The sequence below is a fragment of the Pieris brassicae genome, chromosome Z (genome assembly GCF_905147105.1).
Source record: "Pieris brassicae chromosome Z, ilPieBrab1.1, whole genome shotgun sequence".
NCBI classification, from domain to species: Eukaryota; Metazoa; Arthropoda; class Insecta; order Lepidoptera; family Pieridae; genus Pieris; species Pieris brassicae.
This window is the reverse complement of record NC_059680.1, coordinates 994,592-1,022,099: the sequence shown is the minus strand read 5'-3', so window position 1 is coordinate 1,022,099 and position 27,508 is coordinate 994,592. Positions and strand designations below refer to the sequence as shown.

At 37.7% G+C, this 27,508-nt stretch overlaps 3 protein-coding genes across 8 annotated transcripts; 2 read left to right on the top strand and 1 right to left on the bottom strand.

Moving 5' to 3' along the window:
- Positions 1–278: 278 nt before the first annotated feature.
- Positions 279–6,007, bottom strand: LOC123718567 (actin-like protein 6A). The gene is made up of 8 exons (XM_045675189.1): positions 5,443–6,007; positions 4,591–4,742; positions 3,920–4,146; positions 3,350–3,467; positions 2,535–2,666; positions 953–1,103; positions 551–751; positions 279–479 (listed from the first exon to the last, which is right to left on the bottom strand). The coding sequence occupies exons 1-8, from the start codon at positions 5,642–5,644 to the stop codon at positions 376–378; spliced, it is 1,287 nt and encodes a 428-aa protein (XP_045531145.1). The 5' UTR covers positions 5,645–6,007; the 3' UTR covers positions 279–375.
- A 74-nt stretch (positions 6,008–6,081) lies between these two features.
- LOC123718568 lies at positions 6,082–15,379 on the top strand. Of its 4 annotated transcripts, none has more exons than XM_045675190.1 (10): positions 6,082–6,244; positions 8,302–8,374; positions 8,876–8,922; positions 10,081–10,196; positions 10,570–10,670; positions 11,100–11,191; positions 11,524–11,582; positions 13,009–13,177; positions 13,551–13,649; positions 14,670–15,379. In XM_045675190.1, exons 2-10 carry the CDS (start codon positions 8,320–8,322, stop codon positions 14,859–14,861), a joined length of 930 nt encoding a protein of 309 aa, XP_045531146.1. In that variant the 5' UTR covers positions 6,082–6,244; positions 8,302–8,319; the 3' UTR covers positions 14,862–15,379. The 4 variants fall into 4 exon arrangements, with proteins under 4 accessions (XP_045531146.1, XP_045531148.1, XP_045531147.1 ...); XM_045675191.1 differs by lacking the exon at positions 6,082–6,244 and adding an exon at positions 6,333–6,474; XM_045675192.1 differs by lacking the exon at positions 8,876–8,922.
- Positions 15,380–17,757: 2,378 nt separating this feature from the next.
- Positions 17,758–27,261, top strand: LOC123718574. Of its 3 annotated transcripts, XM_045675202.1 has the most exons (7): positions 17,758–17,933; positions 18,640–18,770; positions 21,419–21,522; positions 22,306–22,406; positions 23,290–23,349; positions 24,387–24,743; positions 25,776–27,261. In XM_045675202.1, the coding sequence occupies exons 3-7, from the start codon at positions 21,420–21,422 to the stop codon at positions 25,980–25,982; spliced, it is 828 nt and encodes a 275-aa protein (XP_045531158.1). In that variant the 5' UTR covers positions 17,758–17,933; positions 18,640–18,770; position 21,419; the 3' UTR covers positions 25,983–27,261. The 3 variants fall into 3 exon arrangements, with proteins under 3 accessions (XP_045531158.1, XP_045531157.1, XP_045531156.1); XM_045675201.1 differs by lacking the exon at positions 18,640–18,770; XM_045675200.1 differs by lacking the exons at positions 17,758–17,933; positions 18,640–18,770 and adding an exon at positions 19,844–19,921.
- The last annotated feature ends 247 nt before the right edge of the window (positions 27,262–27,508 follow it).

Here is a 27,508-nt window from a genome sequence, read left to right as displayed (position 1 = left end):
CCGATGCTGGCATTAAATTAATTTCCGAGATTTTAAATGCTTGGGAAAATTCTCATGATGCCATTGGATTTTTTTGGGATTTATCAAAGGCTTTTGACTGTGTACATCACGAAATCCTAATCAAAAAACTTCAACACTATGGCATTGGCAAAAAAGCGCTAAATCTTGTGGAATCATATAGCGATAGGATTATGTTATAACACAGGCCGAGCTGAGCTGTTAAGGCCCTTCAGACCAACAGCAAAAATAAAATAAAAATTTGATAAAGAATAAAACAATTTCACATAAAATAAATTTATTAATACAAAATTTTTAGTACTGTTTTTTAGTACTGAACTGTAAAGTGATTCTTATTTTTAAAACTTTTAAAACGTTTTAAGGACACTTCCTCTCCAGTTGACCTTTACCGCCCTCGTCGTACTCTTGGGAAGAGATCCACATCTGCTGGAACGATCCAATCGAGGCCAAAATCGAACCACCTATAACACAAACATAATATCAAAATCTACCTTATATGACAAGCATTTCATTAATGAAGAAAAACCCTTACCTATCCAGGCCGCAAAGCGCCGCTCGACGGGCGAAGGCGCCGCGTGGGTCTTGAGCCGGTGGGAGGACGGAGCCCTGGCGGCCAGCTCCTTGGCGAGGCGCTCCGTCCAGCCTCCCATGGCTGCAACTCCACCGCACGCCACTACCGAGGCCCACAAAGCGGGCCGAGCGTCTGCGTCGCAGGAGGCGGCCGCTGCGCACGCTGCAAGGACGAACGGAGGCAGAGGCTCAGATTCAATTAAAAATATTATCACTAAATGATAGTTCCATATGGCGACTCCATGCAACATCCATAACTTATGAAATAAGATTAAAGATCGCTGTGATAATAAAAGATTTGTTTTAGTCCCTCCTAAAATTAGTTAAGGCTAAACTCTTGGCTCTTACCCTAAGACCAACTCACCTAAGTGGGGTGCTCCTAGCGACTGCTCAAATAAGCATTCGGTGAGTTTGAACCTCTCTGGACCAAAGTCCTGATGATAGCCCCCGGGGAACTCATGATGCACCCCCGGTACAACAGCAGCTGTACGCTCGTCATATGCTATCTCCGATACCTGGAGATTTACGAGATTTTTAAGACAAATAGATTCTTTCAACCTTAGATGTTTATTACAGAGGTACAACGACATACGAGTTTATTTTTGTTCCATAACCATCCTCAAATTGATCGATATGTCAAAGAAAATTTCCCCAATGAAGTTAATTATTTTTATGTGATAGGAGGCAAACGCACACGAGGCTCGTCTGATATTAAGTGATACCTCCACCCACACACTTACATTGCCAAAAGGCTCGCAAGTGCTTTTCTGGATGAACCCCAAGTGCATTGGTTCGGAAATACTTTACTGGGCAGCTGGTTGGACATAGTGGTGGTGCACGGCTGCCTTAAGAAACGTTCAGTTGTGGAACGACGGACGTCAAGGTGATACGGATGGTATTTTGTATTCTGCCTTGACGTATAACAAAACTCAGCTGCAGGCATTAATCCGAACAACTCCTCTGAACACTATCCACGGTAAATGCGGTAGAAGACCCAGACAGATCCCACATCTATACGCAACGCCAAGGGATCAGAACAGAAAGTGACTGGTCATTGACGATTGAAGTGCCATGCCAGTTCTTGCACCAAAAAAAACCACAATCGTTAGCTTTGTTAAGTGTTTTTAAAGAAGAAAATGATTTCACGCTTAATTCGACATCATCTTCTTGAATCATCTTCTCATCTCGCGAACCCAACGTATCAAAAATGCTTCAAAGGGAGACAAGCAAACAGTCTGAGCTGGGAGAAACTGGTAGTGTATGTACGAATCCTCGTCACAAATCTTGCTCATCTCGAAGCAAAATATCGCTCGGCTACTATTTTCAAAGACTTGTGCATTAGGGCCCTTGTATATCGAGGTACCACTGTATATCTATATATCCGGTATGGCGTTCAATTTCTGTATCTGTTTCATGATTTCTCAAATAGGCAAGTAGAGTATCAGCCTCCAGTGACACCCGCCATCGTGTTGGATCTAAGGCCGCTGGATCTAACCTCGCTGGCTACGTATCCAAACAATTTGCGTTGAAATGTATGGCAGTTAACTCCAACTGGATTGCCAACGTCGCCAATTTGGAACCGCAACCAAGACCAAAGCCCAAAAATCTTTCCGAAACCTTGTTTTTACTTTTCTTTTCTGGACCCTTCGCCAAGTGACTTAACTGCCATAAATTATAACACAAATTGTTTGGATACGTAGCCAGCGAGGTCGCCATGACATCCCGGTGAGTTAGATCCAACAAGAAGGCGTGTTCAAGATGTTTCCATCACCGTTCGAGCGGATATTAATGCGCACATAGACAGAAAGTACAAGCCGGGGATCGAAGCTAAAACCTTAGGAATGAAAGTCGCACGCCGAAGCCTTTACACAAGCACTTATCTTTATTTAAATATCAAGCAACAAAAAATTATTTTAAAAAAATAGAATTTATGACCTGTGCCTTACCTGTGCAACGCAATGACAGAAATCTTCATATTGACGTTTTAACATATACTGTTGCCACGATGGAGTGAGGCCAGCGGGAAGAGTTTTCAATGTATATCTGGCTCTTTCTCTTTCTCTAATCACTTCTTTAGTCTGCAATTTGAGGAAATAAAAAACAAATTGCTTTCCTAAGAAAATAAGAGGAAACAAGATGAACTATAACAACCATGTCGGGGGTTCGAACTCACGACCACAAAGTCGAGAGAACGAATCACATCCTTAATAAATCTATACTAATTTCATAAAGAGGAAACATTTGTATTTTTGTAATGTTTTCACACAAAAACTACTTGACCGATTTCAATAATTCTTTCACCATAAGAAAGCTGCATAGTCACTGACTGTCATAGGCTATATTACACTTTCAAAAAAAATAGAGATCCCTAACAAAAATGCAATAATATAACCATGTATGGTGTATGTAATGTTGTACAGTATTATACAATGTAGATACTGATAACTACAAAAAGAATGTTTTACCCAGGGGCTATTAGTATGTTGGCCTACTCGGAGTTGAAACTCCAAAAGATAAAATTATTTTGCTGATTAAAATCATTAATTTATACTTGAAATCAAGAATTTATCAATACCAATGGTATTTTGTATTGTAAACTCAGCTGCAGGTATTCATCCGAACAACTCCTTTTGACACTCAATGTAAAATTTGAGCCAGATAAACCAGTCTCTGGCTAGTTACCTAATATGGTTCATCTCTGATATAATATAGACAATAAAATAGCATAAACCATAAATGAATTTGTCATATTTAATCATACCTGTATGCTATAAACTGGCAACATTTGTATATGCATATTATTCAGCATATTCTTCGCTTGAGCGACCAAATGGTCGCCGCCAACAGGCGATCTTACGGCGGCGTTCACCAACGCGTATCTGTGAATGTAAAAATAACTTAACCAATACTTTACATAATACATACATTACATACAATTTATAGTTTCTATATTATTTTGTTTAGTAAACAAATAGCCTAGCCTAGGTAGCCTTTCGCCGTCGCGGATGGGCTTCAGGATAAAGCTCGCCCAAGGGTCCTTTCCACCTCGCTGAGATTGTAAAAAAACTCACGGGCCGTCATTTCCCTAGCTCAATAAAACTTTTACTACATTTCGTAGTATTGCGTCCTCGCCCTGAAGTGCATCCAGTAAAAATCTCCTATCCACCGCCCCTACTGGTCTGCCCAGGTTGTCCAGGCTGTCTCCGACACAGTGGTGGCAGGTTGGTACCTCTTTTAACCCTACTGCACTGCAGATGCCCTAGATATACGTCAAATGTTTGGAACACGTCAAAAGTTATTTCAAAAGCCTTGTAATTGAACAGCTACTCACCCATCCACAACTGGAACAGCCGATGTCTGACTTGCCCCAGCATCTATTACCAACGCTGTAGACTTTCCATTAGCGAACGCTGCCAGTACCGCGTTTTTCACAAGGAAGAATGCTGGTGCCTGATACTTTTCAAATAGAAGTTCGGCCAATTTCTCTCGAGTAGGCCTAGATGTCCATACAGCCTCAGTGAAAAGGGCTGGATGGTGTTCCGATGGTGATCGAATGACCTAAAATATATCACAAAAAGTCACAGTCTGAAAGTATATAATACAGTGTAAACTCTATATAACAACACTGAAGGAACTGTGTATTTCATGGCATTATAAAGAGTTGTCATTAAATGTTGACTCCTACTTATTAGTCATGGTTAACAACAGTCTACACATGGAAGCCATCTCAATTTGCAAACAAAAGAATGAATTTCTTAGAAAATTCATATGCATGATGCTGACAGTGACCGAAGTTTATTGCATTTAGGATAAAAAGCATCAAGATAAGTATAATATACAATTAAATTCGTATATTTTGTTGCAAATTTCATCAAAACCGGTTTAGGACCTTTCTGGACAGGACCTAAATACTACAGACACGGTAATTTCTTTTAAATATTTTTAAGTACTTTATATATGAAACCATTGTACAATCATAGGAACATGCATAAGTAAACCTACCTTTGTGTAACAATAGTCCAGCATCTTTTCAAACAGATCCCAATTTTCAATCTGTCCATCTTTCATATAAGTCTGGACTTCCATACTTGGCCTGGGTACATGTAATTCTGTGACATCAATGTAATGCCTGAGCTCATTGCCGGTTTTTGTACCTGAAAACAATCAGAAATGAATATGTTGAAAAATACATATAATTTCATATGTATTTTTAAACTTTCCATTTGGCTACTTTACCAGTATTGAAGAATCTCTTATCAAATTACATATTGTCTTCTGTTTTCTATCTTCCGACAAAATTTTTGTTTAATTTTTAAAGCTTCCATATATAATTATACTGTCAAAATCTGTTATAACTACATCGAAGGTAAGTAGGAACCAATAGTCGCAACAGCTGATGACTTTGTTAAGTACCTAATACAATAGAGTTCGTTCGGGACCTTTGAATTTGGTCAATATAACCAGTATGTCATTTTAAATGAAGTCATCATAAACTGTTGTGACTGTATTTCTAATTACAGTTTGCAATTGTCTATTACACTACTACTACATTATACTTAGATCTCTTTCAGCACTGATTCTTATAATAAATACATATAAATCATTAGAATTAGAACAAGAACTGTATGTATGCAGAATTATTTTTAATGCATGAGGTATTGTGACTACTTTTGAGCTTTCTGTCTCTTCCAAATATTTCACGATAGACGATGAATCTTTGTACTTACCTACAAAGAATAAACTTGAAATATATGGTGTAAGCCATAGTATTATTAAGCTTAGAAAATTTAGCCGAACATTTGCTAGGGTAGGTTGCTTCGTAGTCGTAATAATTAAGAAATATTTTGTATTTACCACTCTGTGTAACATTGCCATCTGGTACTTTCTGCTCTGCGTCTGGAATAAGAGGTGCCGGGCCAACGCCGATAACAGCAGGAATATCTGCTTTAGGAGTATCTTCTTGCGCGTAACCAACCCGTAATGAGTGATGCCCAGGATCAAAGACTAGCGCACCAATTTCGTCACCACCATACAACATCCCATTGGGACCACTCATTTTAAAATATCTTAAAACTGATTAAAAGTTGTACTTATGTCTAAAACGATATCATTAACTTTAAAATTTATTAGGCGCTACGGCCTAATGCAAGCGCAGCGTTGTTGTTTGAGAAAACAATGATTGATGACTTGTCAGTTGTCAATTCACTGCAATAGTGATTTTATACATTAAATTTGACACTTCCAGATACGACCTACACCGTAAATGTCCCGTACGTCCTTAAACCTTTATTCACGTGGAAATTTAGGCCAAGTAATAGATACATCATTTTAACTTAAAAGTTGTATTTGCTGCTTTGTACTTCATTTTGTATAGACACAAAATTACTCAATAAACTTTTTGTAAAAAGAAATGTTCCACGAATCTACGCATGTTTGACATATGACAAATTATGAGCGATTGCCATTTGCGGTTTGCCGACCAATCACGATGATTAAAATGGCCGCCGTATAATGGGATTTCTCTCATTTACGTAGGACAAAAAAATGCTTTCTTTATTTTATTAATAGTAATATCAAACGCTTACTTAATTACAGTTTCAACTTAATTACAACTCTCCTCAAGTGATATTAACACCATAAATTGTTGCCATTAAAGGTAAGTGTGATTTGTTGCAATAATACAAAAATTATTACGTCCACGTAAGTGTTGCAAGAATTTTTAATAAACTTGTCAAAACTAAAAAAATAAGCTCATGGTTTGTTTACATTTGAAATTTAAATTTAAACCGAGTAAATTTAATAAAAAAGAAACCAAACCAATTCTTTCCTTAGCAGAAATAAGCTAAATATGGCGGCGGTGACCTGATTTATATTTGTGATCCCTTGGTATTATACTTTTGCTATGTCATTTGTTTGTATTTTGCCCATGTAATAACACCTTGAAGAACATGTTGCTTATTTTTCTAATACGTAATCCAAAATATCTTGATAGTATATTAAAAGTCATTTACACATACTATAAATGTCTAAATTTAAATATATAAATATTCTACAACTCTATGAATGCTACTATACACCTTGTAAATGTATAATTATTAAGTTTAGTGTCTTATTTTTTCACTTTTGCTTTTACCAATACAATTTGATTACATATTAAAATAGCACAAGAACAATGTAACTAGACCATATTCAATTATGTATTTGAAATACATTGTAAACTCTTTATGATGATATAGAGGGGGGTTGCACCATAAAATGCACAATGCATTTTATGGTGTTCTAGAGAGTTGAAGAACGTATACATAAACCATGAATCCTACTTATTAGTCATGGTCATCAACTGTCTACACATGCAGGCAATCACAATTTGTAAACAAAAGAATGAATTTCTTAGAAAGTTTGTATGCAACAGTCGAGTTTATTGTGGGCTAGGATAAAAAAGCGACAAAAGAATGTAGACAGCTGTATAGTTATTACTAAATTCAGCCACTTAAAAAGTACTTAATCACTCAATTGTTGTTGTTATTGAGAGTGGGTGTAATGCTATGTAGTCTATCATTGTATGGTAGACAAGCTAAACCAACCAAAGCCGATTTTGACACTTTAGGGAGTTTGTAGTTCAATCAAGAGAAGTTACATGGATAAACTCCATGTATTTCATAATACATCCCTTGTGCATAATTCTTTGAAATTATCTAAGGGTCATGTCAATCTGACTAATTTTGTATTAAAATTAAACTTAGTTGATTTCTTGTCTTGATGGTTTTTAACATTAGTCTAATTAATTATGCTCTTGTGTAGTTCTTTGTATCTTTCTATAAAAATGTTTAATTATTTATTTATTTATACGTTGTTACCATAATATACATATTTATTCAAATAATAAAACAAAAAGTAAGTAGGATACATAAGTTATTAGGCAACCTTAGGCGGCCTTATCCCAAACAAGCCATGTTTTGAATGAGAAGATGAAAAGAGATGTGTATTTTAATTGAAATTGTGCAACTGCTTTATTTCGTATGAATTAGGGGATTGGTTTTAAAATAACATTGATTAACAAATAGAGATGAATATCTAATGAAGGACTAAACAATTTAATAATATTACGATAAACAATTGTGCAGTTTATTGGCTATATTTAGATAACTCAAATATAATAATAAAATACCCATAATTATTAATGTCAAAAACATTTTAGTGTTACTTTCACATAAGGCAAGCTTACACTCTTGTTTCTGAATCTTACAATTTAAACCAAAAATATCTTATATGATATTCTATAAATGAATATTAAAGAGTGTTTTCAAGTTAAACTTTAATATTCAGCTCCTGTCACTTTGGAAGTCTTCTTTTCCTTTAAATCTCTATATAAGCTCCCTATTTCATAGTCCCAACACATGCATAATGCCGACTTGTATTCTAGAATGTCACTCAAACTGAAATCTAGTTCCAAGAGCAGTCAAACTGTTTTTCAAATAATTTATGAAGTTATAAGTCAAACATCATAAATGATTATTCATAGTTGAAGAGATTGTAACTTGAGATACTAATTAGGATATTGACCTTGGTGTCTTAATTGTTTTTATTCTTTTATTTCTGATTCAGTTATTGTAGTATTTTGACTATAAATGATAGCCTGGTAGAAATCATCGGCCACATTGCCCTATTTCTTTGAGTTTTGTTATGTTACTTAAAAATATATTGTGTTTCCAGATTGTGTGACAGTCAAACATGTCTGATGAACAAGGTACATCACAAGAAGCATTGTCTGAGTTTAAAGACGGAAGTAAGTTACTAATTGTTGCCATTAAAAATCCTTTAAAGTCTACCAACTTTGAAAGGCTAGCAACACAATTGCAACATTGAGTTGCTGAGTTTTTATATGCTTAACAACTGGTGGATCTACTGCCCTTTGAACACAGTTCTGTGTAACAATATTTTGTGTAATAAGTTAAATTTTGTTTACAATGAACGCTAACAGCTGGTTTACAACCTTGACATTAAGGGTTCAAACTTTAGCCGGAATGTTTTATATTTACAAATAACACATGCTCTAACCAAATTGTATAAATAATTTGATAGACAATAAGGTGATTAGCCTTCTCTGTCTGACACATGTCTCTAAGGCTGTTTACCGAGACTTAAATGTGCACAGAGAATGTCCATTGGTGAACAGCCGAGACAGATACTAAAGCCTGATAAATGAGAAGCTTTTGTACTATCAAGACTTAGTGTTGCGCAGGGAGCATTAGTCTTTCCATTTTTAATGTAATATTTGTAATTTTAGGTAATTTAGAAATTGTTGAAATTCAATGTGAAAAGGATCTTCAAGAGGTGAGCTGTAGATTTTAAGTAAAGGTGAAGCTGTTCAAAAGACATTTAAGCTTATATAGGAAAAAATCAATTAAACATAACCAAAACGACTTAACTAAAATATTCTTTCATCACCGGTCACCGTGACCACGCACGCTGAAAAGCACGCGAAACGTCGGAAAATTTTAAATTTAAAATTATGTAAATAATATAAGTTTATAATAATAATACATAGCTTCAATCTGTTTATAAAGTGTTTTCTTAATATGTAAAAGTTATGTTAACAAAAGGCAATACTATAAAATATCATTTTGTTGTTTTCTGTCAAATTGTGTTTATGCTGCGATGGTCAGAGATAGACGAGTTAAAAAAGTGAAATTATTTTGATAAATTTTTAATACACACTTAATTGACATAATATTGCATAGTTATAGATCAATGTCATAAACACTATTGACAACTTTAAGTTGATTAAAGTTATAAATCAGATCATTTCATAAATAATCAGTTCAATTAATTATAAAAAACGAATAAAATAAGAATAGTTAAGATATTTATATCTTGATGTCTTTGTTTATTTTTTCTCGCATGTAGTTTCCCAACCTTTACTTGAAACTGGCATAAACTCAAAACTATCGCCATAATATTAAAATAATATTTATAATTGTTTTAAAAACTTATAATCAAAAATCTCTTCCACATTATAAATACCTTTAAAAATCTTATCATCTTCCCCTTCATGATGCGGTATAATCTATAACTTCTGGAAAGGTGATTAAATAAATTGTTACTAAATCAAAATAATATCATCATCATGTCATGATCATGATGATCATAAATTCAATATGTGTGCTACATTCTCTGTCAAATGCTGTTTATGCTGTGATAGAAAAAGCCAGTTTTTTAGTTCGGTAATATTTCCCTCCTTGTCTACTTCTTCTTCTTTCAACAAGTTCTTCGTTACTGAAGGTCGAGTTGGTGTTGCATATCCTCCATTCCCTCCATCTTCATCGATCCTGTCTCAGGTGTTCGAGGACCTTAACTGGGCCAAGCGAGTAGGCGATCGGCTTCAGGGTATCATGCCTTCCACTCTTCTAAGCTCCTCCAAGATATCGGGACCTCTGCTACATCAGAATCCTTCGGACTGACGGGTTGTGGTAATGATTATGAAAATTTCAGGAAACTCCAGTTGTATATGACGAAAATAGCGATTACCAAAATGTTTCTTGTATGCAAATTGTTGACGAATCGGGGAAGAGCAATGTGCTGGATTTGCTGAATATGACCCTCATCAAGTGAGTATTTGAAACTCTTTTTAACGCATTTTTTATACAATGTACTAAAACACATGTCAAAAAGCCTATTAGAGAATGTTCGTACAGTGTTTCTACAGACTATTAGGTCTGGGTTCTATTTATTTCTTATTAGGCAGGTGATCAGCCTTTGCCTGATTGGGTCTGAAGGTATTCGGATGTTCTCTATACAACCTTTATGTTCTGGGCCTCTTATGTATCTGTTTCATGAGGCAACTAGGTGATCAGCCGTTCTCCAATTGGGTCTAAAGGTGTTACGATGTTTTCTTTCAAGGAACGAGTCTTAGACAAAGGAGATGGTTCTACCTCAGGATACGCCTTGAAACCACTTAACTATTTACAATAAATATTTTAGATGTTACACCGCCGAAGGTGAATCCTATCGTTTGGTGTCGAGCAATTCTGAGTGTGATGACTCGGAGACGGTGACGTGTATATTGTCAAACGAAGAAGACGGTAAGATTTTGTTCTGTAAATTTACTGACGTTTCGGTCACCTTGCCAGGTCTTATTTTATTCAGGTCAAATTATTAACTTAATTTGGAGTCTGTTAAAGAGTGCTGTGGATATTGAAGAGAAGAAATTATTTAACACTTTAGTTATAATGCGTAGTCTGTTGAATTTTTTAAAACTTAGTCATATGATGTTCTGACGTATATTTCAAGTTCCATCAAAACATTCACGTTTAATTAATAATTCTAAACTACCTTCACTTTTAATGAATATGTCCAAACTACCGTCACTTTTAATGAATAATTCCAAACTACCTTCACTTTTTAATGAATAATTCTAAACTACCTTCACTTTTTATTGAATAATTCTAAACTACCGTCACTTTTAATGAATAATTCTAAACTACCTTCACGTTTTAATAAATAATTTTCAGATCAAGAACAATTTGTGGTTGTGGACGAAAATAATATATATCTACAAGCCGAATATGCTGAAAACGAAGAAAATCCAAAAACAGAGACCGTGGTCAGTATTGTATATTATCGAGAAGACATAATTTCTAGTGCGACCTTCCCTGAAGAACTGCACCAATGGATGTCTCTTCATCTAACACTCGCTCATATGAAAAAACTGAGCCTCTAGGTGGAACCTGTTCTATAATAAACTTGAACTTGTTGGGGTAGTTATTGAAGAAATAAATGATGGGAAATGAGCGGGAATAAAACCCTAGAGATTTCTGTTTCAAGCAGCAGTAGGTGATGCCTGGCACGGATATTTACCTTCATATGAAAATACTTAGAAAAGTCCTTTAAAAGCTTAAACCTCGGATGAAGTTTCATAGGTATATTTCATTGCAGAACCAGCAACCGAGCCCGCAATGGATATTGGAAAAGGCGAAAGCGTATCAGCAATCGAAGTTAGTTTCATTTTATATTGTCTAGAAATAAGCAATTAATTAAGCAAAAGACTACTCGAGATGAAACATAGGTTGTATGACGTCACAAATTAAAACGCGCTATCGAAGTATTTCCCGCTGAGCGTATATACATCTCGATATTTCGGGCCAGTCAGGGTTAGACTGTTCGAGGATCCTCCTTTCAGGTCGTCAGATCCTGTGGTTTGAGGACCAGTATACCTTCCTCCGTATGTCGGTACGATGACGTCACTGCTTAAAACGCGCTATCGATGTATATATCTTTGAGCCTATATACATTATTATTTTTGACATTTCGTATTATTAAAAAAGCACCCTTAGGTTGTGGCCCACACATACTAACGGTACCAGGTAATCCCATGATATGAGATTATGACGGCCTTCACCGGGAAAGGAGAGGTTCCTTCCAGGAACCTTCCGTCCTGCCCTCTTCAGACAATTGACCACCCCGCGAGAGCTCAAGCCGAGGTCCTTGAAGTCCCCTGGTAAATGCTCATATCGGGCAGAGATCACCAGTTGAGAGATTCTGTTCTGTTGCTTTCTTTCGCGCTTCCACCTGCGGGTGGCACCGGGAACCACGTTACGCCCAAAGGCTTGTGGGGGGTATCTGGCGGTCTTTGTGTTGGGCCTGGAGCGGAAGTCTTTTAGGCGCGTCGATTTGCCGGCGGAAGGCTCCTAGCTCATTTGTTTAGGAGATAGCTAGTTCGGAACCGGAACCTCAAGAGGCGTCAGAATCATCCGGGCGCAAAAACGCGCGGGAAGGCTCGGCGGTGGTCGGGAGGCCTGGTGTGATGCGGGGCGAGATGCTGGAGGTGCTGGAACCGGCGTCCGTACGCTCAAACATGCGTCTCGCCAGCGCGCCGATGATATCATCCAGGCTCTCCTGTTGCAGGTCTTGTTGAATTGTAGAATTCCTTACGTAGCGCGGCGCGTCGACGATACGCCGCAGTGTGGTGCTCTGCAGCAAGCGCATACCACCGTGTACGTAGGGTGAGGACGTACGTAAAGCTTGTACAGCGCCAGTTTGCGCTTTACTGGCAGCGATGACTGTAGCACAGGGCACAGTCTGGCGGCAATCGCCTTTGCGCGGCCCCTGGCTGCAGCGATGTAATGGCGCATTGTGAGGCCTCGGTCCAGTGTAACGCCTAGGTAGGTTGCTTTGGCGCCACTAGACCTCGACCCCTTGTAGATGGAGTGGCGGCGGGAGCTGTCGCCAGCCGAAGACTATGGCCTGGGTCTTGGCGGCATTGGCGGTCAACCGCCACTCTGTCAGCCAAGCGAGCTGACCTCAAGAGCTGATGTCAAAGTTCCATATAGTTAGCGAGAAATACTTCGATAGCGCGTTTTAAAATATGACGTCATCGGAGTATTAGTAGCCGTAGATTTTAACCCCTAAACTTTTCCCCAGGACACTTCTAGCCAGCCTTCAAAGGCGTCAACGTAAAGGCCGCAGACGCAAAGGTGAACTACCACCTGCGCACGAGTTACTAACATCACCGACTTTCAAACTGTATCTGTATTCGTGTAAAATGTGCAATTTTAAATGTAATGCGATTAAAGAGCTGCAGGCGCATCGGGTGAGCATACATACATATATACTATTAAAAAAACTACTTCGATTTACAGTTTACCTACAAAACTGCTGAACCGATTTAGATAAACTTGGATTGTACCCGAAGTTGTAAAATACCTGATTCAAACTGACTGTTATATTACATTTGTAGACACGAGTGTATGATAGGCAATCACCTTTTTTGGAGTCAGCTAAATTTTCTTAATAGTCTATTTGACATGAAAAGTAGTAGAAACGTAAATCTTGACGTGTTTACAGGCATTTTACGTCACAGATGCGACGCCATCTTGCATAGGGCGTGTCTAAAATTATGAATGTTTAATTTGAAAACCAATTTGTATATCTATAGTCCCTAATATATGTTTTTTTTAATCCAGGCCGCTGAACATATTGGTGGCAATTCATACCGTGGTAGGAATTCTACAATAGCTCTGCAATGTCCAAAGTGTCCATACAGGGCACACACTCATGGCCAGGTGAGGCAGACTAAACTATTTCCGTCTCTCTCTGTCACGTTGCGATAAAAAGAGACATTTAGCTAGTTAGGTTTCGTCATATTGAGCAGTGTCTTTTCAGCCTACGACTAATCCCTGAGGTGGTAGAACCGTTTACCAATATGTGCGCTTTTAAGACTCGCTCGAACGAAGGCAAATGTTGTGAGTCTCTTGCCTACGTGTCTGGCTCATAAAGCTGCCTATTAAGGTACATAACTGAGGCCAAAAACCTAAAACTCGCGCCACTGGTTATTAAAAAAGCGCCATATATGCTCAACATATGCTTACTGGAATTGATTGTTGTAAAAAATTATTAAGAGTGAAGCGAAGATGGCGCGCGTTCTATTCGCGCCGGATACCACATTGGAACGAGCGCCAATGTGTTCCGAACGGTACGACGGGTGTCGGTTTTTTGTCGCGCATCAGTCTCGGCGCACGCGCCGATTGAGACGGTCACCTTGCATTTTTTGTGTTTGGTGCGTTCCCAATATGGCAAAGTTGCCGAAAATTAATCCAACATTAATACAAAAGAACTTATGTGGAATACTAAAAGTTAAAGTTCTTCGTATCATAATAAATCGCTGAAAGTACTAAAAAACTAAGAACTAAGTGCTCGTACACACCTGGCTTCCATGATGAAGTCAAACACTGGAACAGTTGTCACGCGTGCCAGGCCTGCTTAATTGATGTTTTCGATCCTACTTCTGACATTTCTGATTGGCAAATGTCACTTATTCTGACAAATGTCATTTATTCTTATACTAGATCGATCTCACTAATTATCATACTTGTAAAATTTCACTAATTGTTAATATTTTGATTTTTGAACAATTTATCAAACATGTTTATATTCGTAAGGCACACTTTTACATCTGTTTTTTTTTAAAGAGTACTTTTTAATTGTCTAAAGTCAATTGTTAACTTTTGACGACCTGTTTATGTTTAACCTTTGACAGCGTCCAGTAGTTTTGATGTGTCTTTTAATATTTAAAAATGTTTCAGCTGTCAAAACACATCAGTCAAAGTCACGTTAAACGCGAGACATCTGTGACGTACAGCGAAGCGATAAATTTGGACACAGACGAAGTAAATGCAGCCGATGTGTTGGTATGTGGTGCGTGCGGGTTCGAATCCCCGTCGAAGGAGGTTTTCCGAACTCACATACAGAAGGAGCATGGCGCTATGGCTTGTTAATAAATAATTGTAATACTGTCGTTTTATTCGGTACAGTAACTACAAATAACTAGTCTGCAGCTATATGTATTGAATGTTACATAATCTACACAAAACATAACGGGTGTACCACAGGGCTCTATTCGAGGGCCAATATTGTTGAATATATTTGTAAATGATATAGTTATCTGTTTTAAGTATTCCAATGACTACTCATTGGAATACTTAAAACAAGTTTATCTCAAGTTTAATCGTGTAACTTCGAGGATCGCATGTTTTTATCGTAAGTCGTGGCAGAATACGAAATTCCAATCGATGTCCAATAAAACTCGGCTGCAGGTATTAATCCGAGCATTCAGTGGTAAATGCGGTGAAGTTATCTGTTGTTGATCCTGTCTCTACTGAATTATGTATTTATTGTGTGCATGGATTACTGTAATAAACGATCTAGGTGTTGATATGCCTTCGTGGATATAAATTTTCCTTAAGTTTTATTAATTGTAAATCGATGTATTTGTAAGAAATAAAAAAATTGTCACATCAAATCTTGTTTTATTTTGTACCAAGGTTTTCGGAACGTTGGGAAGCTTTTGTAAATAAACAACGCATTAGTTCATCGATCGATTAGTGCTGCGAGCACGTATTTTTTGTACTTGACTTGTAACATGAACATGAACGAAAATCTGGTTGAAGAGTTTATCGATGAGGTTGAGAGTTGTCCAGCGATATGGGATTCGAGGTCCGATGAGTACAGCAATAAAATTGAAAAGAAATATGCAATAAATTTATTGAGAATTTCACAAACAAAACAGTAAGTGAAAAAAAAATAAGTCTATTTTAACACAATTATTTTCTATTTTTATTAATTACTTGCCATGACAATTCTACTTCGTGGCTAACAAAATGAACCTTCTTAGTTTTAATAGTTATACTAAGAACAGTGTTTCGTCGTCAAGAGTCCATCGTGAAAATATTTACTACACTACGAATCTCTAACTTAGCGACAGCAGTGCGGCTGCAGCGCTGGTGTAGCGCAGCCGTTGCGGCAAATTTGAAGGCGCCCTCGGAGATGCTCGAAGTCCAGTTAAGCTGGGTACAGACTAAACGCCTTGCGGTGTAATGTAACCTGTTACATCAAGCATTCACGCAGTCAGTACGTATTGTTACAATGAACGGTCAATCAACTATTTGGTTTTTTTTTAATTGATAATAATGTCAAACCGCCAGTCTCGTCTGTTTTTATATAAATTTTATGTCCATCGTTTTGTCTAGTTTTAAATTTATTAAAACAATAATATATATGAATCAAAGATCCCAAGGAAATCGGACATCTTGACTGCGTATATAGCACTGTGCTAAATTTTAACACAGCGAGCATACTTGATGCGAGTATGCTTACTGCAAATGCTCAATTACACCGCAAGCATTTGTTCAGTACCCAGCTTAATGGAGCAAACATGGCGCCACCAAACAGACAATTATGTAATCAAAATATATATGTTAAGATCAACGTTACTAGGTGTATTGTAATATTGGCATCCAACATGTTCGTTTGAACTCTGCGCTCCATATTCGCTAGCCACTCTCGGGCAAATTGTCTGACAGCTATACGTTGGGATATTTCATTCAACTAAAATATTGTTTTATCCAAATTTTTGTTATCAGTCTGTGGAAGAGCTGGGTTCCACAACACAATCAGTGTTTCTTCTCTGTATTTTTTCTATAAAAACAGAGTACTTTGTTTGTTTTTTTTTTACTCCATTTTTTCAAGAAAATATAATGCGAGAGAAATTTTACGTTTTATTGGTAACACTTGGGACATGTTTACGCTTATCTAAAATAAACCATTAAGCATTTATCTAAAGAGCTTTTAATAAATACTACTAAACGTTATTATTAATTATTGTCTTTGTGTGATTTCAAACAAAGTGCGCGCGCAAGATCTAAGATGGCCGCTGTGTATACTATTTCGACTCGATTCTCTTTAATCGATTGGATTAAAAACTTTAACATTGCCAATTTATATTTTTATATAAAAGTATTTATAAATTAAAAATTAAATTTATTTTTATTATGTCATTTATGTATTAACTACATAACGCAAAAATAAAAAAATATGTACTTTTTTTTAAATTTTAGTTTATTAAATCAGTTTCCTTTGCCGCGTTTTGCATTTCTTGCCAGTTTTTCTTAATTTACGGACACTTTGGACACTTGGTAGCAAAAGTTAATATAAATTTAATGTAGCCCCACTAAAACCATTACAGATAATGCCATACAGAAAAATAATCTGATTGAAAAAATAAAATAGGAGCGCTACAATCAAGTCTTAGTCTTGGATTTATGAATCTGTTTCATCATCATTTGTATATACTTAAAGGCAAGTTGGTATTGACAGCCTTCTGTCCTTCTGACACATGCCGCTAACTTTTTAGGCTTCATGCATGTTTCCTCATTTTCCATCACTTACGAGAATTAAATCCGCACATAGGCAGAAAGTCCATTGGCACAGCCAAGGTTAAAACCTACGACCTTAGTTATGTTAGCGACTATGCTCATTAAATCTTATTTAATATATAATATATAGCATACAAACCGTTTAAAAGTAGTTAACACCGAGCTATTTATCTCATTCGTTAAATGACTTACGTATATCAGCGAGTGAGACAGCGTGTGTACACTCATGTCGTATTTTGCGACATGGCGTAGTCGTATACATCAGATACACCAAACATTTTTTTTTCGTGTTATGAAATAAAGGATAAATGAATTTATTTTCTATTTTAGCGTGCTGTATATACTTTAGTTTTTGTTATTGAATATTTAATGTTGCCACTATGTACCACAGACTAGACCTGTTGACATTTGACATGCCGAATCCGTCCCGCCCCACTCGATCATACGCGATCAATATTAGCACTTTAGAACTGATTTTACATAAATATTTTCTTAAAAATCTTATACAATTTACCGTTTATATAAAAACCTGTGTATTGAATATATTTTTAGTAGAACTTACGAGATATGCAAAATTATTTTTGTTTTGTCCGCCCAAAATCAGTGTTGTGATCGCGGAGAGCATTCATTATTAAGGTAAATACATTATATTTATAATTAATAATGATTTAAGTAATTAATTTGTGTTCATATTAAATTCCAATATAGAAAATAAATACTATAAGAATAGTAATATTTAGTGCAGCTGTTGCAAAAACACGTTCGCTTCAAGCAATATCAGCGTTTTAATTGTCAAAAAAACAAACTGTTTTTGGCGCGATAACAATTCGATTAAAATCGCCCACATTTGTCCATTGTTGTAAAAAATTTGTTGCTAAATACAAGTTTAATATTATTTACATATTTTATGTATATATATATATATGTGTGTATATGTATATATATATACTATGCAAATGTAAACTTAATAAGTTTGCTCGTATTACCTACAACCGATGTCTACCATTAATACTGCCCTGGGAACAGTCGTAAATCAAAATTTTCAGGAGCAATAAAAGAAGATTATGCTATTGCTAATAGGATACTAAGCACATTACATATACAATATCATTTATGCTCCTCATAAATGTTCCTGTGGTAATGATGTGTACAAGCTAGGACATCACGGACTGTCATGCCAAAAAAGTGCAGGATGCTTCTCGACTTTACGATATCATACGCTGGTCCCTTGTCACCGTCAACGCGCCAAGTCTACTAAAACTGACTGCATTAGACGATGCCAAGAGACCGGACGGTGTGAGTTTGATTCCATGGAAGATGCGCTGGTATACAACCTTTTCAGACACGCTGGCCCCATCTCATACGTGGAACCATCAAAAGCTAAAGAATGCAAATAAAGCGGTCTAGGCTCCGAATATGATGTCCCATTCTGTGTTCAGATCCCGTGGGGACGTAGCGCTATAAGGCTTTTAGGTAAATATCTAAAAGGTCCTGTGTTACGAGTCAGAGCAAATATGTAGCTTAAAATTGTCTTTAAACATCGAGATTAGCTGTGGTTACGCATTTTTGAGTTCTTGTCAAAGCCAAAAATCATTTATTCATATAGGTAACACAATGTACACTTATGAACGTCATAAGTGTACATTGTGTGTAAAAAAATACATTAAATGCTTCTAATTATACATTTACTGCCAGTTCTCAAATCATGGCCGTAGAACGGAAGAGAAGACTAATGATTCCACCCGTATCACCTTGACGTCCGCCGTTCCACGACTGAACGTTTTTCAAGGCAATTTTTGCCGCGCACCACCGCTATGTTAAACCAGCTGCCCACTGAAGTATTTCCGAACCAATTCGACTTAGGGTCCTTCAAGAAAAGAGCGTAAAAATTCTTAAAAGGCCGGCAACGCACTCGCGATCCCTCTGGCATTGAGAGTGTCCATGGGCGGCGGTATCACTTAACATCAGGTGAGCCTCCTGCCCGTTTGCCCCCTATTTTATAAAAAAAAAATGAAATAAATTAAAAACAAAGATTTGTCTCGGATCCTCTATCAGCAGGAGGCATGGTGAAATAGGAGCACGCACTTACATTCTCGTGGGAACAACACGCAACTACAAGTCGAAATAATTGACATCACCGCATACACGAATTCAAGTAGTATTTCCTATGTGGCTTTAATGGGTTGACTCTGCCTATTGAGCGTGTTTAAAGTGAGACCAAAAATAAAAGTGACCTCAGTTCCTGTGATAATTGAACAAACTTTCTTGTGACGTCGGTGTCCTAGGAATTGAATTCACTCGTGACGCGATTGTGTGGAGCGATCGGTTGCTCGATGCCCTTGCTGGCGAAATCAGCTAATGAATGCAACGGGCGGTTTGCTACGCTACTTGAGCGCTACGAGCTACGTGACGCGCCCCCGCCTGTAGTATTTGCTACAACGTAGTATGTGCTACGACGTAGTACATGCTACGATTGCAACAAGAAGCGCTACGCTATTGTGAGTACTACATAGACAACAATTCACAATACATGTTTGTGATTATTGCCTTGAATACATATACTACGTGTATAGAGGATAAGGATTAATAGTATTGATGTCGAAGAAAATGCAGAGAACCACCTGGTAAGTCATCGTCTGAGGCGGATATAAATAGGAAATTTTTAGATGAGGTTTAGAAGATAAGAAATTTTACACCTACGTTCGTCTTCGACTCACCTCACGGTGACAGCTCGCAGACGTTCAATCCTTCTGAACTAACACCGTTCAAGCAAGACCTGATGGACGTGCATAACTCCTGGAAAGACGATCAGGACAGAAGACTGGCTGTTTGGAAAACGAATCATGGCTGGGGTTACCAACATCTCTATGTTCCCTCCCTCAAGGCATAAATAGTTCCTCAAATATCTTCCCTTTAAATTGAATCGGGTCTGTCTTTTATTAATAAAATGTATGAAAACGCGAATTAAAGGGTTGTCGTATTAGAGACTGCGAAGAAGGAGAGTATTCGCAAGCTTGATGATTTTAACAGCCTACCAGGCCAACATAAATCTTTAATAAGCTGTGCACTAGAACCCCACGGCCCACGACCAAAAGGGAACAACATACAAGTTGACGGAAAGACTTATTACGTGGGTAACACTGATTTTTTTTAGAACTGGCCAGTTAGAAACATTGTTAATGAAAACTTTTTTTTGAATTTCAATTTTAGAACTCTTTGGTAACCTAATGTAGTATATTGCATTCATTTGTCATTTGTTTTTGTGAATTGGCGGCAAATCTAAACCCTAACGACTAATTAACATTGTTACACATGAAAATTTACCTAACGCGAGAAAATTTTCTAAAGATAAAATTCTAGGTATTAGCTTTAGCCCTGAGGATGCCGTGAAAGGGTACGAATATGCCATAGAAGAGACATTGGTTATATCGAATGCGACGATGTTTAGAGAGGAACAGAGATTACTTCGAAAAACAATAAAAGTATTGGCAACTTTCTGCATTAAGCTCTTTTTTCATTTTGTGAACTTAATGGCGAAGATCCTAAACAAATTGGCTAAGAAGGATGACCTGTGAGATGGAATTTCCAATTCGCATCTATATGAGGAGCGGAACATAAAGTTATAAGGGCCTGAGAAATCGAATTTATTTTTAAATAAATTTACCGTCGTAGAGGTCATAGGTTCGAACCAATTATCCGATTTCACACTGAGGAAACATCGTGAGGAAACCAATAGTGTCTGTCACAGAGGCAATATTTATTAAGAATCAAGAAACACATAAATCCCAATGTTAAAAGTCATAGAACCAGTGTTTTCTTAATTCTTAGTTATCAAGAAAAGTAGCGAGCACTCTTGGCCTAGTTGCTTCAGCGTGGCATACTCTAGCGTACTCTCATCCCTCAGATTCAAATCCCAGCTGCACTCCCTCGTATGAAGAAAAATATCGTGAGGAAACCGGCTTGCCTTTGATCCAACACGACGGCGTGTGTCAGGCAGTATTCTTATTAGACTGCCATGAAACAGATATCTTAGTCCCTGCCCTAAAGCTGCTAGCCAAGGTTGCATAAAAGATGGATTCTTAAATGTACTTCGAGACTAATTAACATTTCACAAATTTCAGTATGGCGCCGATTAAGTTCGGTCTTTTCAAAGCCAGGAGTAGAGAGCAGCAGGAGCAACCGTCTACTGAAAATCTTCTACAGTCAACCCATAGTATCAATCAAGGTTATTTGTATTTATTTATTGAAGTTTACCATCATACATACGTATGTCTACGGTATATGTTACAACTTCTTTTATCTAAAATATATATGCCAATTCATAAAAATAATCTTTATTTTATTATTATTCTACATAAAGTAAAAATAACAATACTACTAACATAAATTAATATAACAAAAAACAATAACATACGTTAAAATATAATAAGGCAAGGTTCCGAAGATATTGCCAGCGTCCCTTTGAATAGCTAAACTAATATTTTTTATTGATAAACATAAATGTTACTAAAAAAGTATTAGCCAAACAGACGAGTTACACTCTAACATACTTCTAACCAGAGTGTTATACAAGCTTGAGGTGGCATTAATATTAGTGAACGAAGCAAAAGTCCTATTCTTGCGTATGCTTTATTGCAAATGTCAACTACATGATCTCGGAATCTCAAATTGATTAAAATGTGTAAGCTATCAATTATCTAAATAATAGTTAAAATAAAAATTGAAAAGAAACTGGGAAGAGACAACTAGAAAAAACATATTTATTTATTTATTTACACTTCGTTACCTTATACAAAAACATACGAATAAAAAAGCAGGTTACATAAGTTATTAGGCCACGGGCGGCCTTATTTCCAGGCAACCCTAATTTGGAACACATATATGTTTCTCCAAAACTATTAAAGTTGAAACGATAAATACTATTACGATCTTTAAGATTCCGGTAAATTTCTGAACAAACACTTTAACAGCTTCTTTTGAAACACCAAATTTTTACTATATTTTGCAGCTGGAACCCCTGATTCACCAATACCATCGACCAGCAAGGGTCTAGTGGAGGATTTGTCACCTCTGGACTTTGCTGTGTTGAACCTGGATGATGATGATGATGTAAGTATGTGTGATCTACACTCCGCGGTTACAGCACTGCGATAACGTCACACTTTAAAACACGCTATCGAAGTATTTCCCGCTGAGCATATATACTTCTCAAGATTGTGAGTAAGTCAGTACTTCCCGAAAAAAATACTCGTAGGTAGCCCCGACACGTTCTAACGGATCCGGATTATACAATCACCTGCTGATAACAAACTAAAAGCCGCCCGCATGCACCAGGCAGCTTCTGTCCTGCCTTTTAGGCAATTGATCACCCTGAGATGGCCTAAGCCGAGATTCAAATCATAGGAGACGCCCTTGTGCTAGTCATGGGCAATTGTTTCCCGCAGAGCTTCCCAAAACAGCATAAGATGAGCTGTCTAGGTCAGAAGGCCAACAGCGAGATTACATTCCGAAAAAAAATTGGCATTCAGTTTCTCCAATGGTCCAAGGGATGAAGGACTGGAGGATGCCCCGAAAGTTACAAATGGATTTGGAGGATCCCAGCGCTGTAGCTAAAAACAGCTTACACCATCCTCACTTGGTAGTTGGTACTACACTCACTGCAGTGAGCTTCTTATTATGGAACAGGGGGCAAACGGGCGGAGGCTTACCTGATTGTAGTGATACTGCCACCAACGGAAGCTCTCAATACCAGAGGGCTCGCGAGTGCGTTGCCAGCTTTTTAAGAATTGGTACGCCTTTCAGTTAAGTAGGCCCACGACATCCCAAGCCGAGGTCCTACTCTAGTTCTGAAAAACCCCAGCTGAACGAATGCTTGCCAAAACTGTTAGAGCTGAGCTTTCCAGGACCTTCAGACCAACAGCGGAATCTCTTTTCCAAAAAAGGCCAAGTTTGAAATGAAATGGCCCATATAATCGTAACTCATTCTTCGCAGATCATATCAGAACGAAGTATATCAAGGCGGAGCAGTCTTAGCAAAATTGAAGAACCCGGTGTAAGTTGACTTTGATTACATTCAATCGTTACAGTAGCGCTACAACCCCCTCAGACCTCTCAGTATCAGCCTTCAGGCGTTTTATTATTTATAAAAATATGGTCTGTTAACGGAAAATAGTTTAAAGTGACAACGTCATAACAAAACATTGACGAAATGATTGCATACTTAAAGTCTTTGAGTGGAAGAGAATTAGATGCGGCGCAAGCGTACAATGAGCGTACTGGGACAGTCGAAGAAAAGAGACAATCCTGTCCTAGATCGATAAGAATGCACCACAAATATTACACACAAAACCAAAAGAACAGAAAATTAATTAGGATAAACAAAATTACCTAATAAACATTACAAAAATAATACAAAAAATAGAAAAGAAAGTCTGTTAACCGTAATTCGTTAACTAATGTTATAGATAGTATGTTACCCCAGAGCGGATGCTTTCAACGAATAAACAGCTACTACAGGTACGTCTATTAGATTGATATCATGAAACAGATACAGAAATCTGAGAGTCAAAAAAGGTTTTTTCCTAATAATATTCATAATTTCAAAGGCTTCTAAACAAAATGGCGTAGCGTAAACAAATGTCACGATTTTAACTGCTATCATTCTTAAATTACACAACTAAATAATTGCGCAATCGAAATATTGGCTGAGGATATGACAATTGACATTAGTCAGGTTGCTCACACCAGTGAGGTTTCGTTATGCCCTTCAGACTGGTGACCGTTCATCACGGCTGAAGACGAGGTCGGACTCTCACTGGCCAAATCTATTTAAAATCAGGGGTTTTAGGGCCGCTTAGTTAGGTTTGAGCTTAGAATACTCGTTCTTCTTCTTCGTAAAGTCTTATGTCCCCTCAAGTGGGGCAGAGGACATCCAGAGGAGAAAACTAGCCTGGTGTGCTCTGGGCAGCTCTCTTAATTTAACTTTACACACTAGGATCCTCGTTAGTGGAAGTATCCCCTACCACCATTATTACATACGCAGTTTTGCATATAGAAATATACATTAACTGCCAATTCAACAATTTTCAGATGAACTACCGTCATTTCCACAACCCCTCCCTAACATCAACATCTACCCTCGACGAAATCCACATATACGACGAACCAGCTACACACATAGACGCCTCCACATCCAACGACGCACACTCTTCACAATTAGACATAAACTCCTCACAGTTTGACATTAACTCCTCACAATTTGACATTGACTCCTCACAATATGACATAAACTACGACGCGTCAGAATTCGACGCGTCATCGATCGCACCTAGCGAGGATTTGTCCGTCTACTGTGCGATGATGAAGAAGCCGAAGAAAAGTAGGTCTAAGGAACAGCAGTTGAGGGACATTGATATGTGGCAAGCGAGTAATATCGATGTTATGCAGGTGAGTCAGTCTGTTATTTAAAATCTAGAAATATTTATTTGTATAAAATTCTCCCAAATTTGTTTACATAATGAGGGTCTCAGGCATAAATTATTTTGTGGGGGATGCACTCTTGCAAACATTTGATCCGACTCCTCCAGCTTTGGAGGTCGGGCGATGTGAGTAATTACTGTCCCAAGCATTACAAATAGCCGTTGAGGGTCTCCCGCCTCTAGAGTTTCAGTTATGCAGTCCCACATAATCCTTTAGCATTCTGTTTGGACACAATGGTCGTCCTTTATTCATTGCCAAAGTTCAAATTCAGCACAATTTCCCTAATTCTATCTGTCATTTTAGGAGTTCAGGCACCTCTCATTCGAATTCTTTGCGAATAACATAATGGACGATATTCAGAGCTTGATATTTCCAATAGTGGGCTGATCAATTTAAAAATGTATGTAACTTAATAATAAGTATGAGCAGTGTTGGCCTAATGGCTTCAGCGTGCGACTCTTATCCCTGCGGTTCGAACTTCAGCAGTTTGCATTTAACGCACGTACTAAGAAAAACATCGTGAGGAAACCGGCTTTCCTTAGACCCAAAAAGTCGATGGTGTGTGTCAGCTAATTGCTTATAAGACAATCTGAGGCCCAGACCTAAAATCTTTTTCACTTCTGAATTATATATTTTATTATTTATTGTAAAATGTTAAATATACAATTGACATTTGTTATCCTAATACTTCCTTCACGGCCTCTTCTGGCTTGTTCCAAAGATCTCTGTCCATGCCTTGTTTCTGCATTCGCTTCCAGATTATGCTTCTATATTTTCTCTCCATCCCATTTTGGGGCCTTCTTCTCCTTCCCCTTGGACCTTTCTAGTAATCTTTAAAGTCCACCGTTTATCTGTGCATCTTGGTGTTGCCCCGCCCATTGCCACTTCTGATTTAGGGCATAACGTAAGGCATCTATCACTTTCGTTTTTCGTCTTTTTTGATATATAGGTTCGTTAATTCTTGGAGAATGCATTGTGAAAATTGAATTCATCTTTCAGAATCTCCTAAACCGCAGCGGAACACTAGACGAACAAATAAAATGGGAGGCAATTGCCACCGCGCGTGGTTTGTGTACGCTAACAGACAGTTGTACATGCGACGACTGCACTGGGGCAAAATACCTGGCTGGGATCACCGAGGGGGACGGGGGGTTGGGTACGGCACCGCTTTTCAACGCCATCAACGTGGGATGTCAAATACAATAAGTTTACGACCTTCACTGACCATAGACTTATATTTCTGTATTTTATTTCTCAGTACCCACTGCACTGGTCTTCTTCCACTAGCGGTATGAACCAAACGGAACTAGATTTGGCGTCATGGGGTCAAAGGTCATTTTTTAAGACGGTATCATATATGAATATTTTAGCTGGTAGCATTCCGATGGACGCACAGGCTGTCCTCCATATTGTGGGGAGGGGAGACAACTCTTAAGGACCCATGGCCTCCTTGGACCTACAATGCTCACTTAAGATCCTTCTAGATCGTACCAATTCTAAATAGGCCGGCGCTCGTGAACCCTCTGGTATTGACAGTGGTATCACTTGTTCTATATTTAGAAAATGTCGGCGCCTCCTGGTGTGGTTTCTTAACAGGCAAGTAGATTCTTATAGACCGGCATAAATTTTTGGTTGGTGGGCTCAGTTTCCGCACTTAGACTAGCACTAGGTCCGTTGTGCGTAAAGTGCTGGCTGACTAAGCCAGAAGTCTCCTGGGCAACGTAGGCTTCACGGAGCGACCTCACTGCTCCGAGGATTTCTGTCCGTTGGTTAGCCACAGCTTCGCATTCACGCCTAGGACAAAAAGATGTTTATTATGGCGACAATTACGGGCCATGTCCCGTTCCTGACGATGTTTTCTTTTACAATACGGCATATATCAGTATTATTGACTGATTCCTATAGTTATCTATCGATTCGAGTTATATCTTCTTCTGGTGTCACTTTATTGCTAAAGGTTGGCTATTAACATCTTGAATTGCCAGGTATTTTGCGCTAGTATAAAAAGCTGCTGTTGCCGGTCTACTCCAGTACATTCCATAACCATGACCTGTTTGACCAGCCTGTCACTTGCCTAGAATTTTGCCCATCATAAGCAGCGAATCGTATGGTGACGCAAAACATGTTACAGGTGTCATTTTCCGTATTTTAACAGTCTGCATAAACTTTCGTGTCTTTATGATTCGTTGGACTCTTTCATTTGTCATAATGATCTAATCACCACAATTTAGTAATTTAGCGCTGCTGGGTCCAGAGAGGATTTCATCTCAGACTCCACCAGTTAATGAAATAGATGAAAAATTCCAGGTCTTCTTGTACGCTCTTGATTTGGCAAATTACAGTATACGTATTTTCTGAGCTTTTGTGGCTTCAGCGAGCGAGTATCATACTTGAGGTTCTATCGAGCTCCGACTGTGCATCAATGGACTTTCTATATACGCATTTAACATTCTCTCAATCGGTGAAGGAACATATCATCAGGAAATCGACTTTCCATAGACACAAAGTCGACGTGTGTCAGGCACAGGAGGAATCCTACTTACCTATTAGTTTCACAAATGAAACAGATACAGAAATCTGAGTCCTAAAAAGGTTTTAGCGCCACAGTTTTTTTTTCATATATCTTTGAATTTTGACTCCATAACGCATTTCCTTGTCCCAATTTTAACTTATTGTCACTTTGTATAAATTTTACACTTTTCTATAACTTATAATAGTGTGTAAGATAGAAA

What these genes read in the sequence shown, in the direction of transcription:
- LOC123718567 (XM_045675189.1), bottom strand. Translation starts at nt 5,644, where the DNA reads ATGAGTGGTCCCAATGGGATGTTGTATGGTGGTGACGAAATTGGTGCG. An exon ending in GCTGTTCCAGTTGTGGATGG is followed by an intron (nt 3,468 to 3,919) that starts GTGAGTAGCTGT and finishes TTACATTCACAG; the next exon opens with ATACGCGTTGGTGAACGCCG. An exon ending in TCTGTCATTGCGTTGCACAG is followed by an intron (nt 1,104 to 2,534) that starts GTAAGGCACAGG and finishes GTAAATCTCCAG; the next exon opens with GTATCGGAGATAGCATATGA.
- LOC123718574 (XM_045675200.1), top strand. Translation starts at nt 19,893, where the DNA reads ATGTCGAAGAAAATGCAGAGAACCACCTG. An exon ending in AACCCATAGTATCAATCAAG is followed by an intron (nt 21,523 to 22,305) that starts GTTATTTGTATT and finishes TATATTTTGCAG; the next exon opens with CTGGAACCCCTGATTCACCA. An exon ending in GTAATATCGATGTTATGCAG is followed by an intron (nt 24,744 to 25,775) that starts GTGAGTCAGTCT and finishes TTCATCTTTCAG; the next exon opens with AATCTCCTAAACCGCAGCGG.
- LOC123718568 (XM_045675190.1), top strand. Translation starts at nt 8,320, where the DNA reads ATGTCTGATGAACAAGGTACATCACAAGAAGCATTGTCTGAGTTTAAA. An exon ending in GTCTGAGTTTAAAGACGGAA is followed by an intron (nt 8,375 to 8,875) that starts GTAAGTTACTAA and finishes TTGTAATTTTAG; the next exon opens with GTAATTTAGAAATTGTTGAA. An exon ending in GTGAAAAGGATCTTCAAGAG is followed by an intron (nt 8,923 to 10,080) that starts GTGAGCTGTAGA and finishes TGAAAATTTCAG; the next exon opens with GAAACTCCAGTTGTATATGA.